This window comes from Lampris incognitus, chromosome 20 (genome assembly GCF_029633865.1).
Source record: "Lampris incognitus isolate fLamInc1 chromosome 20, fLamInc1.hap2, whole genome shotgun sequence".
NCBI classification, from domain to species: domain Eukaryota; kingdom Metazoa; phylum Chordata; class Actinopteri; order Lampriformes; family Lampridae; genus Lampris; species Lampris incognitus.
In genome coordinates, this window is record NC_079230.1 from 10,296,412 (window position 1) to 10,311,409 (window position 14,998).

Sequence of the window (14,998 nt, forward strand, 5' to 3'; positions counted from 1 at the left end):
TACAGACCGGGTACAGACCGGGTACAGACCGTCCATCTTAGGAACCCATTTCACTGGTAAAGCACGCTTTGCCAGGAGGAAGTAAAAAGAAAAGTGGAAGCTGCAGAACGTGAAGCCGCCGTGCCCGCACCTACCCGGTTACAGATTTGCCTCCCCAGCGTGACGTGGTTATCGTCTACGTGGGCGGGTTTTACCAGGGTCCTGCACCGCCATCCGGGGAATTCTGGTACTTCCATGTGGCCTCCCTGCAAAGACGCACAAGGATCAAATAAACGGCGCTGCGAGAACGCCAAGAGCAAAGCGGCGTGGTGGGAGTTTATTCGCCATGGTTTTACTTCCACAGACGGAGGCCGTTCGTCCCTCGCACGCCGCGCTGCAAGGGAGGATCCACAAGTCTGTCGTCCCCGTGTGTGGACGGCTGTCCTTCGTCTTCGTCTTCTCCTGTCCTCTTTCTCTGTTTTTCAAGTGATTCAAAACAGGACCGTTACGTTCTTCCTGGAAGGAAGTTCATCTAGCTGATTAGACGTGCCACTGAGATACAGATCCACACACACACACACACACACACACACACACACACACACACACACACACACACACACACACACACATTGTAGTCTGGATTAAGTACATTGCGTTGTATTGATTACCGAGTGCTGCGTTGCTCGTTGAGTTTGAGGCCACATTTTCATTAGACGGGCCAGTCATCACTTATCTTAATTATACGTACGCTTGTGCACGCACACGCACACCAACACACACCAACACACACACACACACACACACACCAGGCATTTCCTGCGGACATCATTCTGCCTCCCCTCCTCCACTATCACAAGCAGTCACGCGACCCGACGGGAAGTCAGCTGCATCTCCTGGAATTTTACCCCGGTCATTGCTGACCGCTAGCTGAAGGGCCACATGTGTGTGTGTGTGTGGGTGTGCCTTGTGTGTGTGCTGGTGGGTTTGTTGAGAGATATGGGGGGGGGGGGTTGAGGGGGGTTGAGCGAGAGATGGAAAGCGGTTGGTGATGTGTGATGGAATGCATCCCTAATCCCCACACCCTTATTGACCCCTCTTTCTCTCTTCTCTCACTCCTCTCTCTCTCTACCTCCCTCTCTACATCTCTCTCCCTCTCTCCCCCCTCTCTCTCTCTACCTTCCCTCTCTCCCTCTCTCGACCGCTTCTCCCCCCACTCTTCTCTCTCTCTCTCTCTCACTCTCTCTCTCTCTCTACCTCCCTCTCTACATCTCTCTCCCTCTCTCCCCCTCTCTCTCTCTACCGCTCTCTCTCTCTGTCAGCAGTAGGGCTGCGAGTCGGCCCTGTTCTTCCACATATCCACACACATTTACATGTGTGTGCATATACACATGACAGGACAACAGGTCAATGCAGAGCTTCGGCAGTATTAACAAAGAATAGAGGCATCGAGGGAGGGAGGATGACATTTATGATACAGGTGAAGGGGGTGTCCGGGTAGCGTGGCGGTCTATTCCGTTGGCCTAGCAACATGGGGACAATTGTCGGTGTCTGCGGGTGTCCCCGGTCGCTGCACTAGCGCCTCCTCCGGTCGGTCGGGGTGCCTGTTCGCGGGGGAGGGGGGAACTGGGGGAGAATAGCGTGATCCTCCCCCGCGCTACGTCCCCCTGGCGAAACTCCTCACTGTCCGGTGAGAAGAAGCGGCTGGCGACTCCACATGTATCGGGAGGAGGCACGTGGTGGTCTGCAGCCCTCCCCGGCTCGACAGAGGGGGTGGAGCCAGCGACCGGGACGGCTCAGAAGAGTGGGGTAATTGGCCCGGTACAACTGGGGAGAAAAGGGGAGGGGGGGGATCCCAAAAAAAAAGATACAGGTGAAGGGAGGGATCTCCATAGATGACTCATGCTTAGTATTTTCCACACAGTATTATCATTATCCAGTATTATCATTATCCCAATATTATCATTATCCCAATATTATCATTATCCCAAAATTATCATTATCCCAATATTATCATTATCCCAGTATTATCATTATCCCAATATTATCATTATCCCAGTATTATCATTATCCCAATATTATCATTATCCCAAAATTATCATTATCCCAGTATTATCACTATCCCAATATTATCATTATCTCAGTATTATCATTATCCCAATTATTATCTATCCCAGTATTATCATTATCCCAATATTATCATTATCCCAGTATTATCATTATCCCAATATTATCATTATCCCAGTATTATCACTATCCCAATATTATCGTTATCAAGCCTTTATAAACACCGCAACTAGCCTATTATCCTCACAGACCAGGAAAAACACCAATATTATTTTAAAAAGGGCAAAGCTGCTTGCTTTCACACCACACAAACGACACCATTTTAAAGTAAATGTGTTGTGTGTCTGTGTGTGAAAACACAAGTCTTCTTCCGTCTTCCGCTGCGTCAACGTTCTTGTTTCGTCCTCTGGCGATCCATTAATCACCGCGTGTCATCGCTCATCAAGGTGTTTTGCTTCTCTCTGAATCAGATTCGTTCATTGGCTGTGAAGACCCTCTGCTTTATTCGCCTCTTTATCTCGCCACCTCTGCACTCTCTTGATAGCGTCTCCTCTCGGCACCTCGCTGCATGTGCAGCTGAGATCTCGCCGTCTTCCGGAGACGCTCCGGCAGGCCGCTTTCCAACGCCAACGTGGGTTCTTACTCCTAAACTTGGATGATGAACAGTCCCTGGTTGTTGGTGATCAGCGAAGACTTGCGCCAGTTTTGAATCAGATTCAATCTTCCTGGTTAGAGACCCGGCATCTTCCCCGTTATGTGAGACGGGCAGAAAATCTCACCACCTTGGTTTTACTTCAGATGTGCTAAGCATGGGCTATGTGTGTGTGTGTGTGTGTGTGTGTGTGTGTGTGTGTGTGTGTGTACCAGGTTTTTCTAAATAAAAAAAAACAAACAAACAAACCCTGAAACCACCTACCTTGTGGGGACATTTTATGGGTCCCCATGAGGAAAGGGGTCTATTTTACAGTTAGGACTTGGTTTGAAATTTAGGTTAGAGCTGGGATTAGGTTAGGTTAAGGTTAGGGTAAGGATTATGTTAAGGTTAGGGAGGGTAAAGGATTAGGTTAAAGTTAGGGTAAGGATTAGGTTAAGTTAAGCCCAATGTCGGCTAGCAGACAAATGTCTGCTAGCCGACATAAGAAAATGTGTCGTGTACGTGACAGCCCTGGGAGACACAAAAAGTGTCTCTCATGACGTCAAAATTGCCGAGAGACATCTGTCTGCTAGCCGACATTTGGAGTATAAATTGGGCCTTAGGGTAGGATGAGGTTAAATTTAAGGTAAGGATGAGGTCAAAGTTAGGGTAAGGATTATGTTAAGGTTAGGGTAGGGATTAGGTAAGGTTAGGGTAAGGATTATGTTAACGTTAGGGTAAGGATTAGGTTAAGGTTAGGGTAAGGATTAGGTTAAAGTTGGGGTAAGGATGAGGTTAAAGTTAGGGTAAGGATTAGGTTAAAGTTGGGGGTAAGGATGAGGTTAAAGTTAGGGTAAGGATTAGGTTAAGGTTAGGGTAAGGATTATGTTAACGTTAGGGTAAGGATTAGGTTAAGGTTAGGTGTAAGGATTATGTTAACGTTAGGGTAAGGATTAGGTTAAGGTTAGGGTAAGGATTATGTTAAAGTTGGGGTAAGGATGAGGTTAAAGTTAGGGTAAGGATTAGGTTAAAGTTAGGGTAAGGATTATGTTAACGTTAGGGTAAGGATGAGGTTAAAGTTAGGTAAGGATTAGGTTAAGGTTAGGGTAAGGATTATGTTAAGGTTAGGGGTAAGGATGAGGTTAAGGTTAGGGTAAGGATTAGGTTAAAGTTGGGGTAAGGATGAGGTTAAAGTTAGGGTAAGGATTAGGTTAAAGTTAGGGTAAGGATGAGGTTTAAATTAGGGTAAGGATTAGGTCAAGTTAGGGTAAGGATATGTTAAAGTTAGGGTAAGGATTATGTTAAGGTTAGGGTAAGGATTATGTTAAGGTTAGGGTAAGGATGAGGTTAAAGTTAGGGTAAGGATTAGGTTAAAGTTAGGGTAAGGATTAAGAGTTTAAATTAGGGTAAGGATTAGGTTAAAGTTAGGGTAAGGATGAGGTGTTCAAGGTTAGGGTAAGGATTAGGTTAAGGTTAAGGTAAGGATTAGGTTAAGGTAGGGTAAGGATTAGGTTAAAGTTAGGGTAAGGATAAGGTTTAAATGAGAGGTAAGGATTAGGTTAAAGTTAGGGTAAGGATAAGGTTTAAATTAGGGTACGGATTAGGTTAAAGTTAGGTAAGGATAAAGTTTAAATTAGGGTAAGGATTAGTTAAAGTTAGGGTAAGGATAAAGTTTAAGTTAGGGTAAGGATTAGGTTAAAGTTAGGGTAAGGATTAGGTTAAGGTTAGGGTAAGGATTAGGTTAAAGTTAGGTGTAAGGGTAAGGGGATAAGGTTAGAGTAAAGGTTAGGCATGCAGAGATGATGGTTAAAGTTGAGATTAAGGTCTAGGGAATGAATGAAGTCAGTGAGGGGTCCCCACAAGTATAGGGTGACATGGTGTTGTGTGTGTGTGTGTGTGTGTGTGTGTGAGAACTATGTTCTTTCAGCTGTGAGAACTGAAACACCCACTAACACCGAAAACTATCTTAGACTATGACCACTTTTATGTTCCCCAGAGACAATCTCTCTCTCTTGTTTCTCTCCCTCTCTCCTCTCCCTCTCTCTTGCTTTCTCTCCCTCTCTCTCTCTCTCTCTCTCTCTCTCTCTCTCTTGTTTCTCTCCCTCCTCCCCCTCTCTCTCTCTCTCTCTCTCTCTTGTTTCTCTCTCTCTCTCTCTCTCTCTCTCTCTCTCTCTCTCTCTCTCTCTCTCTCTCTCTCTCTATCTTGTTTCTCTCCCTCTCTCCCTCTCTCACCCTCTCTCTCTCTCTCTCTCTCTCTCTCTCTCTCTCTCCTCTCTCTCTCTCTCTCTCTCTCTGTTTCTCTCCCTCCCTCTCTCTCTCTCTCTCTCTCTCTCTTCTCTCTCTCTCTCTCATCTCTCTCTCTCATCTCTCTCTCTCTCTCTCTCTCTCTCTCTCTCTTGCTTTCTCTCCCTCTCTCTCTCTCTCTCTCTCTCTCGTTTCTCTCCCTCTCTCGCTCTCTCTCGTTTCTCTCCCTCTCTCTCTCTCTCTCTCTTGTTTCTCTCCCTCTCTCTCTCTCTTGTTTCTCTCCCTCTCTCTCCCTCTCTTTCTCTCCCTCTCTCTCTCTCTGTTTTGCTTTCTCTCTCTCCCTCTCTTCTCTCCCTCTCTCTCTCTCTCTCTCTCTCTCCCCAACTCAAGAGAGCGAAGCTCCTGTAGACCCATTATTAGCAGTCATGCATATTTTTGTATCTGGATGACGGGGCCGACCCAGCAAGCGAAGGTCTTGGTTCTAGTGGGATGCCATCACACTTTAAAACCAACAAAAGCAAACAACCTGTAGGGTTCATTTCATGTCAGATTTCAGAGCAGATTGTATCTCCCTCTCTACCAGAGCGTACCGTAACACAAACGGAGCAGAAAACAGTAGAACTATTCTCTTTTTACTCTGGCTGGGAGGACGAGTGGACAGCTGGTCGTGTGATGATTGAAGATAGTCAAAACACACGCGTGTGCACGTGCACACACAGGGAAACTGGGAGTTTGTGTTGGCTTTGTTTACCGCCATGCGACTGCTTTTCCTACTGCTTCCTCTTCCTTTTTCCTTCTGCACCGACCATCCCCTCTTTATCTCGGTTATCCATTATCCCAACCGCTTATCCTGCTCTCAGGGTCGCGGGGATGCTGGAGCCTATCCCAGCAGCCACTGGGCGGCAGGCGGGGAGACTCCCTGGACAGGCCGCCAGGCCATCACACAGGACCCACCCAACCACACACACATTCACACCCAGGGACAATTTATTACGGCCAATTCACCTGACCTACATGTCTTTGGACTGCGGGAGAAGCGAAACCGGAGCCCCCGGAGGAAACCCACGCAGACACGGGGAGAACATGCAAACTCCAACACAGAGGACGACCGGGACGACCCCAAGGTTGGGTGACCCCCAAGGTTGGACTACCCCGGGGCTCGAACCCAGGGCCCGTCTTGCTGTGAGGCAACCGCGCTAACCACTGCGCCACCGTGCCGCCCTCTTTATCTCCACGCTCTTTAAAACTTTGGCTTTTTTACATGACTGGACTCTCAGGTCTGCTGATATCTGTTGCTGCGATGTAGAGACATTATGAACGCTGAGAAAACTACAGAGGAAGAAAAAGTCGTCGGCTTCTGCCGTGTGAATCTGGCACGATTCAAGCGATCAATCTGAGGGAGGAAAAAAAAACAGTTCAGTTTGAACAGAGATGTATTTTGTCAGGCCAAGTCCATTTTATTTGTATAGCCCCAATATCACAGATTACACCGGCCAATATAAGAGCAAACAGCTGGTATTATTTTAACAAGACGCTCCCAGCAAGTGTAATGTTCTGTATAGCACATCTCTATATTGTCATATACATATGCTACACATATGTATAGCATATTAGCATAGTATTTCAAATTCAACTGTATTGACAGTTTGCACACACCGGGAAGCCGTCCTCAACATTAAGACCCCCGGGCACGAATACGATTGCTGTATTAAAGTGGCGAAAGAGAAACCCAACGACATTATGAGAAGAGTTCTCTCCCAGCCGAATATGACCAGAATATCTTATTTGCAAGAGGGTCACGTGAGGATTTATGGGGAGGATTTAAAGATTGTTGTTGTTGTTTTTTGCACACAGTGAGAAAACGTTAGCTGTGGTGTAGTTTCCCGGTAGTCGTTTGGTGATCGTGAGCTGCTTGAACACTCCGCAAGTAACCTGCCTCATATGAACCCGAGTCTGTACTGCGGTCAGGCTCGGGTGTATTCCTCTAATTGTGGAAATCTAGATGCTCCGGTAAGAGTCAACCCTGCATCTGTATTCAGGGATCTCAAAACCTCCCCTAAGCCCCCCCCCCCCGACTGGTTGAGGCTCCACTGCTCCCGGTGGCTCTCAACCAATCAGGGGAGGGTTCTCTGTGATGAGGCGGTCCCTACTGCCTGTCAGTCATCAGCGCACACAGCCCTTCTGTCAGTTTTCTTGCCGTCACTTTGGATCTCGTGGAGGTGGTAGCGTTCATTTAATAAATATTTCAGCTTTAGGTACTGAAGTGCTTCATGGCATCAATATGGGGGTAGCTGGGAGATCTGCGGGGAAAACAATACATTTTAGATGTGCAATGGACCTGGTTTTTTTGGGGGGGGTGCTCACTTCTCCAACTTTAAGGGGGGGGGTTGGGTTTTTGGGGGGGAGGCGGGGGGTTCATATTCATTTCATTTCATTCCATTCTGCTGTTTTCTCCCTTGGGGTTCTTGCTTTACTGCTCTTCCACTCACCCTCCCACCCCACACAAAAATATACACACACACACACATACGCACAACTTCTCAAAATGATACCATCACGGATGTCAGCTTTAAATCGTAGTGTGTTATCGCTGGCAGACGACAGTATAATCCTTTTATGTGACGCCCCGTGCCCTGCTAATGCCTCTGCGTTGGGCCCTGAAGGGAGGTTGTCCTCGTTGACCAGGGCAAATATATTTGAGCCCAAGCCGCAAGCCACACTTGAGCTCACGCTACGGTGGCTGGTGACTAAGATTTATATACTATCCTGGTCACATGAGGCGCCAGATTTCAGTTTCTGTGGTAAAAGTCCAACAAATAATTTGATAGTTGATCTTGCAGGGCGGCACACTGGCCGCTATAGGCAGAACCCTAGCAGCTGGTGGATGGTGGTATTATCCCAAACCGCTGCCGATACCTACACGTTCATACATAAGCTGCGGGTATTGCATTGGCGAGGCCTGTCGGTGAGCGATTTTATACGCAGGTTGTAAGTTCATGTCAGTTAATCGTGACTCCCGATGACAGTCGCGACCTTATCGGCTATACAGCACTATGCACCGTGTGACCCGGAATGCAGCATACTCGAAAAGTCAACCGTGAGGTAACGGTGCTGAGTTTGTGTGTTCCTTAAAACCTGCTGTGACTTGTTGATTCAAGTTTGGCCTCTTACAATCTGGTTCTGGGCGGCAGCAGCCCCTCACTACTGATCTGTTCTGCAGAGCTGCACCTTTAGTTTGACTAGAGGGGGGCTGGACGGCTGCCTCCCCTGGATTACAGGCCAGGATGAGCACGGGGGCCAGTTTTTTTCCCCCTCACTATGCAGAAACTAGACAGAGGGAAAGTGGATAAAGAGTGACCGACTGGACTGGACTGGACTGGCTTTCTACCAAACCACTTAAGAGATTATGGAGCCATGTCTTTACATTTCAGCTCAGATCTCGAGGCAGAGCTCACTGGTGAAGGAGCTGTTGAAGAACCTGTCGTTTTTTATGTTTTTTTTACTTTAGAGTCGGCCATGCTGCTGCTGCAGCCTCCGACTCCTCTTGAGGAAACCATGACACACAACTAACCATAAAAGTTTACCGCTGACACGGTTATCATAAATGAGAGAGGCCTTTTTGCTATAATATGAGGGCACTGACCTACTTGTGTGTGTCTGTTCTGATTTTTCTGTGTGTGTGTGTGTGTGTGTCTGTCTGTCTTTTTTGTGTGTTGGGTGAAAGACAGCGGTATCTTGTATTTAATCGGTTCAAGCCTGCAGCTGCCCCACAGACCCCTCTGAGAGAAACTATAACAGAGCCAGACCTTTCTCTCTCTCTCTCTCTCTCTCTCTCTCTCTCACTCTTTCTCTCACTCTCTCTCTCTCTCACTCAGACACACACGCTCCCATACTGTCACATCACATTCTGTTCTGTTCTGAGAGAAGCCTCCACACACACAACACACACACACACACACACACACACACACACACACACATTTGGTGGTTAATGTGCATCACATTTGCAAGCCAGTAAAGAACGGAGTCACTAGGTTTCAAAGCCATCATGCATAAGTAACATCTTGAGCCAATGCAAGCAGTCCCCTCCCCAAAAAGTGATATTTATTATTTCACTTGTGGAGAAAAACAAACGCCATCTCGATGCTTACTGACATACTATCTATATCCTGACGAAGAACCTTGTCAGATGAGTATCGATAATATATATATACATATATAAACTTAGCACAAAAAGTAAGGAAATGTGTGTTTGGTAGATTATTTCTGTGTTGTAACAACGCTTCGTGGCAATAAATCTTATATCAGGCACCTGGTTGTCAGCACCTGGGGTACCAGAAGCTCAAAACAAGAGTCGGCAGCAACAGCCAAATAAGCTGTTTGGCACTGGCAGAGAAGATTTGGCAAATTTTTCATGGCACAACCCACATACTCAGCTCTGCTGCTCATACCCACAAATGCATGTTCCTTACAAATGTGGCGCCATTTAAAAGGGAAGTAAACGGGCTTTCCACCGGTATAAGATTTATTGCCAAGAAAAGCATTGTTACAACAAAGAAATCATCTACCGAACACACATTTCCTTACTTTTTGTGCTAAGTATACATATATAGGTGGCACCGTGCGCGGTGGTTAGCATGGTCGCCTCCACAGCAAGAAGGTCCTGGGTTCGAGCCCCAGGATCGTCCAACCTTGGGGGTCGTCCCGGGTTGTTCTCTGTGTGGAGTCTGCATGTTCTCCCCGTGTCTGCGTGGGTTTCCTCCGGGTCTCTGGTTCCCTCCCACAGTCCGAAGACATGTAGGTCAGGTGAATCGGCCATACTAAAAATTGTTCCTAGGTGTGTGTGTGTGTGTGTTGGCTCTATGATGGCCTGGCGGCCTGTCCAGGGTGTCTCCCCGCATGCCACCCAATGAACTGCTGGTATAGGCTCCAGCATCCCCACCACCCTAATTAGGATGAGCGGGCGTGGATAATGGCTGGATGGGTGTTTTATTTAGCTGTTATTTTGCAGTTTTATCTGACCGTCGTTAAACTGTCCACGGTGGATGAGCGGGACTCTACCAGTGCCATCATTTCAGATTATACATTTGTTCCCTCATGATTTTTTTTTTAACATCGCTTGTCCTTCCGGAGGCGAACTGCTTTTGCTGGTGATCCCAGCACGGACGTGGTCATGTGGGGTCACATTTTGGATATTGAAGAAGGCGGACGTCTCCTGAAATGAAGGTCCCCTTTGTTCCTCCACAAACTCTTGATGTCATGTGTTTTCCCCGTCTGAAGCAGAGGGGGCGAACATTATGTGCGCTCGTCAACAAAGTCTGCGTGACCGGCCGCACACGCCAAATCATTTCTATAACGAGGTTCTTCAGCCACGTTGCCTCGCTCGTCGAACGCCAGGGGAACGGGGGGAAAAAAAAAACCGCAGAAAGTACGGACGAGTGTCGAGGACACAGAAAGGGGGTTTCGGGATGAGCCGAAAAAGATTTCGCTTTTGTGCCAGACAGGTATAGTTTCCGTACAAAAATAACACCTCGATAACTCGAACGGCTGCCTCGTAACATCTCTCGGTCTTACCGGGGTTCATATTTAATCCACCGCCGGCCCAGACAGAGAGACGGCCTCTAAAGCGAGCCACTCCGGAGGATTATCTGAAAACCCTCCCTGGTGATTCCCTCCTTTCTTTTGTGTCTCTTCTCTGAAGCCTGTCTTCCGGCCTTTTCATAAAGCCCCTGACTCTCTCGCCCACTCTCTCTCTCTCTCTCTCTCCCCCCCCATGCCCTAGCTCCCTTTTTCACTCTCCTCCACCAAAAAACCCTTCAACAACCCCCCCCCGCCCCCCGGGGTATCTGCACAGCCTTTAACCTCTTACCTTCCTTCCTCCCGCAGGCCCCCTCCCCCCCTTTCAGAATTAGTATTCTCTGTGTGTGTGTGTGTGTGTGTGTGTGTTTCTGTCTCCCTCACCATTTCTGTCTATCTCTTGCTGCCCCCCCCCCTCTCTCTCTCTGGCAGTGTTAGCACATGGTGCCCTCATGTTGTGCAGAACATTCTTTGTTTCAGACTCCTCTGCTCCTTCTCCCTTGCCGCTCCACTGGTGTGCATGTGTGTGTGTGTGTTCGGTAACAAATTGTCCATGTCGGTTGTGTGGATGTGTGCACTTTCTTTTGTCTGTTTTTGCTGTAATGCAAGATATCAGCCTGTGCATGCTTTGGAGATAGTGTGTATGTTGCTCTTTGTGTCTGTGTCGCGTACACACCCTTTGTATCAGCATTGCTAAGAGACTAACGTGCGAGGGTGTGCGCGAGCCCGCACACGTGTGCGTTACTCTCTCGTAAACTCGTGTTGTGTTGCTGCTCGAGTGCAGTGCATTGCGTCTGCATGCCAGCGTGTACCGCTCCTCTCCTTCCTGTGTGTGTTCATTCAGCCTGCCGTGCTGACACTAAAGTCCGTCTGTCACCTACAGTCTCTATCTCACACATACAGACTTCCCTAAATCCTGACAGTCAGTCTCTCTCTCTCTCTCACACACACACACACACACACACACACACACACACATCCTACTGAAACGCCAACACCACTTTCGCCAGCTCCGACTTATTATTGCCTATTTTATAATTCTTTAATCCGTGTGTGTGTGTGTGTGTGTGTGTGTGTGTGCTGGGTGAGGGAACCGTGGTGAGGTGGTGAGGTGGTATCTTTGATGCTTAAGAGTCTTCACAGCCAAAAAAAAACTGTCACTGGGTTAATGCCTAACACGCACGCGCACACATGCGGCGCATGAATCTTTGAAAAAAAAGTGTGTGTGTGTGTGTGTGTGTGTGTGTGTGTGTGTGTGTGAGACAGAGACAGAGAGACAGAGTAGGGGGCAGTTGGACAGGTGCAGAGACAGCTGGTGTGGGCAGCCCGAACCGAAGGGGGGAGGGGTCGAGGAGAGAGAGAGAGAGAGGGGAAGTGAGCGTGTGTCTGTGCGGGTGCATGTGCGCGTGAAGCGCAAGTTATACTTTCCGCGTCCGCGAGTACGCCAGGGTCCGCGTGACGTAAATTTGGTCATCGGAGGGCGTACGCGTAGGGGTCCGCGCGGACATCCGCGTACCTCCGATTTGTTGTGTCCGCGCGGACTCGGTTCGCGTTGGTCTACGAGGACAATGGCGCAACTGCGCATGCGCCGGTAAACAACAATGGACGCCGACTTTGAAGAGAGGCTGTGCGAAGAGGTCCGTCGTTACCTTCATCTTTAGCATTCGTCATTAAAACGCTACAAAGATAACCAGATGTGCACAAATTCATGGAAGGAAACTGCCAAGACTTGGGGGGGGGGGAGAAGGTGTGTGCCGACAGAAGTGGAAGTGTTTGAGAGACGAGATTCATGATTTTTTTCTCCAATTGTGCTAAATACAACAAACAATGCAGCTCTTCTTGCAACGCGTGTCGCCATTTTGCCCGGAAATACGTAACGCCGATCTACTGCGCATGTGCGAAACGCGTACTCCAAGCGGACCAGCAAGTAGTATGAATAGAAGTACTACGCGTTCGCGTCCGCTGCGGGGGTTTAGCCAGACCCTCACTGTAGCCAGCCGTAGGTAATGGCAGCTATGGCCGCCCCCTCTGACAAGCACACCTCGACACTATAGTTAAGTGAGGCAGATGAGGGGAAGGGGAGGTTGTTCAACCACCTGTTACTGAAAGACACAACTTCGTCAGAAGAAAGGGGGCCAAGGAGAGACTGGGGGGGGGGCTACCTAGCAGGAAGCCACGAAAGAGACTTTGTGTGTGGAGGAAGTGAAAAAGAGAGGCCCTCCTAAGACACCCTAAAATCATGTTTCATTTTATACCTTTTAATAAGCTCTCTCTCTCTCTCTCTCTCTCTCTCTCATCTCTCTCTCTCTCTCTCTCTCTCTCTCTCTCCCCCTCTCTCTCTCAGTTCAACAGGGCTTTACTGGCATGACCATATTCAGTTACACAGTATTGCCAAAGCACAAGGTGGTACAAAACAGTACAGTACTAGTTTATAACACACAAACAGTGCTAAAAAAAAAAGTTGCTGTAATGTTAAAAACAATCAATCAGTTTAACAATATTTAGTAGTGCAAACGATAATTGACCTGGAGGGGCCTTGGTTGTTAATGAGACGTCAGCTTGGGTTTCGATACGCCTTCTGTTAATAATTGGCGGCTCTTTTTGTTGATGCGTGGAAAGATGGTGACACACACAACAAAACCGTCGGTGTTATCGCTTGTGATTTGGGGACCCCCCTCCCCCCTAGTTTCTAGTTTCCCCCTGTATGCTTTAACTCGGGAGCACCTCTCACCCATCTCATGTGGAGTCGTGCGGCACCCAGGAAAGGCCGTGGCGACGGAGTTGCAGCGCCCTCTACCGTTCGAGGGGTGTCGCGTCGCCGGTTCAACACCACGTCAGTCAGTCCAGAAATGCTTATGTCGCGCATATTTCCAGACGACTGCACGACATAAACGCAGGCCTTGAGAATAAACCACCCAGGCACAGAAATGGCGTACATAATGGGCATGTACCGGGAGATCCCCGTTTATGCAGACTGCAATGCTGGACTTGGATTTGGGCTGTGTGTGTGGGGGGGGGGGGGTGTAAATCTACCTCTTTAACCCAAAGCAGTATGCATTTAATATCAGCTGCTGTATAGCGCAAGTGTGTCCTTGAAATTTCTTCTTCACTGTGTATATTTTGGGCAGGGAAAGTGCAAAGGGAGCTGCTAAACCCTCCCTATATAATGAGTGTGTTTGGGGTGTGTGGGGCTCTAATCTGCCTTTTTTATATATACATCTGTCTTTGTGTGTGTGTATGTGTGTGCAAGCACATTGGCCTTGTTTTGCTGACAGAAGAGCCGTCACCTTCAGTCTCTCTCACGTACAGTGTTTACATCCACCCACTGCCTGAAATTGATGTGGACATTACTGAGCCATCCAAATATTTATGTTTGCATGTGTTGGTGACAGAAGTCACAGCGAATACCGTCTCCTCACTGTGCTCTCTATTTTGTGTGTGTGTGTGTGTGTTAGGAGGAGGCCATTCCAGAGCTGGAGATAGATGTGGATGAGCTGCTGGACATGCCCAGTGATGTCGAACGGGCAGCCAGGGTCAAGGTAGGACTCAGAACAAACACACACACACTTACACGTAAAGGTATCATGACACACACAGATATATAGGATCATAGGGGGCATCCAGGTAACGTAGCGGTCAATTCTGTTGCCGACCAACACGGGGGATCGGCGGTTCGAATCCCCGTGTTACCTCCGGCTTGGTCGGGTGTTCCTGCAGTCACAATTGGCCGTGTCTGCGGGTGGGAAGCCGGATGTGGGTATGTGTCCTGGTCGCGGCACTAGCGCCTCCTCTAGCGGCTGGTGACTCCACTTGTATCGGAGGAGGCATGCGGTAGCCTCCCTGGATCGGCAGAGGGGGTGGAGCGGCAACCGGGGCGGCTCGGAAGAGCGGGGTAATTGGCCTGATACAATTGGGGAGAAAAAGGGGGGGGGGAAATACCAACAAAAAAAAAAAAGGATCGTGCATTTAAGCCACATACACACATGGTTTTATGTAATGTTTTCTTTCCATTTCTTGCAGGACTTACTGGTTGACTGTTTTAAACCTACTGAGGTAATACAGCATCCGTCTACTCGTCTTTCTTTCTTTCATCCCCTCTCTTACAACTTATATAACTGCTTATCCATGAAACCTTTTGAGTTATTTAATCCTCGGGTGTATTTTGTCCCTCCTGTCTCCCTGTAGGACTTTGTCTCAGAGCTGCTGGATAAGATCAGAGGGATGCAGAAGCTTTCTACACCACAGAAGAAATGATGTCATCCCTCCTTTCCCCTCATCCCCATCGCCACACACGCACACTCTCTCACACACACACACACACACACACACACAAACACACACCAATCCGCAGCCCTCACCTCGTCTTCCTAACTCTCCTCCTCCCTATTTTTTTTTTTATTATTTCCTTCCCTCCGCTTCAGTATCCCTTTTAATCAGTAAGTTCTCAGTCAACAGCCTTCACCTTTGCCCTCCCCTCTGTTACTTAGCAACCTCTGT

At 48.2% G+C, this 14,998-nt stretch overlaps 1 protein-coding gene across 1 annotated transcript in view; it reads left to right on the forward strand.

Annotated features, from left to right (window-relative positions):
* ppp1r14bb (protein phosphatase 1, regulatory (inhibitor) subunit 14Bb) overlaps positions 1-14,966 on the forward strand; it is a 35,489-nt gene extending 20,523 nt beyond the window's left edge. Inside the window, exons 2-4 of the mRNA XM_056300366.1 lie at positions 13,957-14,040; positions 14,522-14,554; positions 14,687-14,966. Of these exons, the coding sequence (XP_056156341.1) occupies positions 13,957-14,040; positions 14,522-14,554; positions 14,687-14,755 (186 nt within the window). The 3' untranslated portion in view covers positions 14,756-14,966. The remainder of the gene's footprint in view (positions 1-13,956; positions 14,041-14,521; positions 14,555-14,686) is intronic.
* Positions 14,967-14,998: the final 32 nt, after the last annotated feature.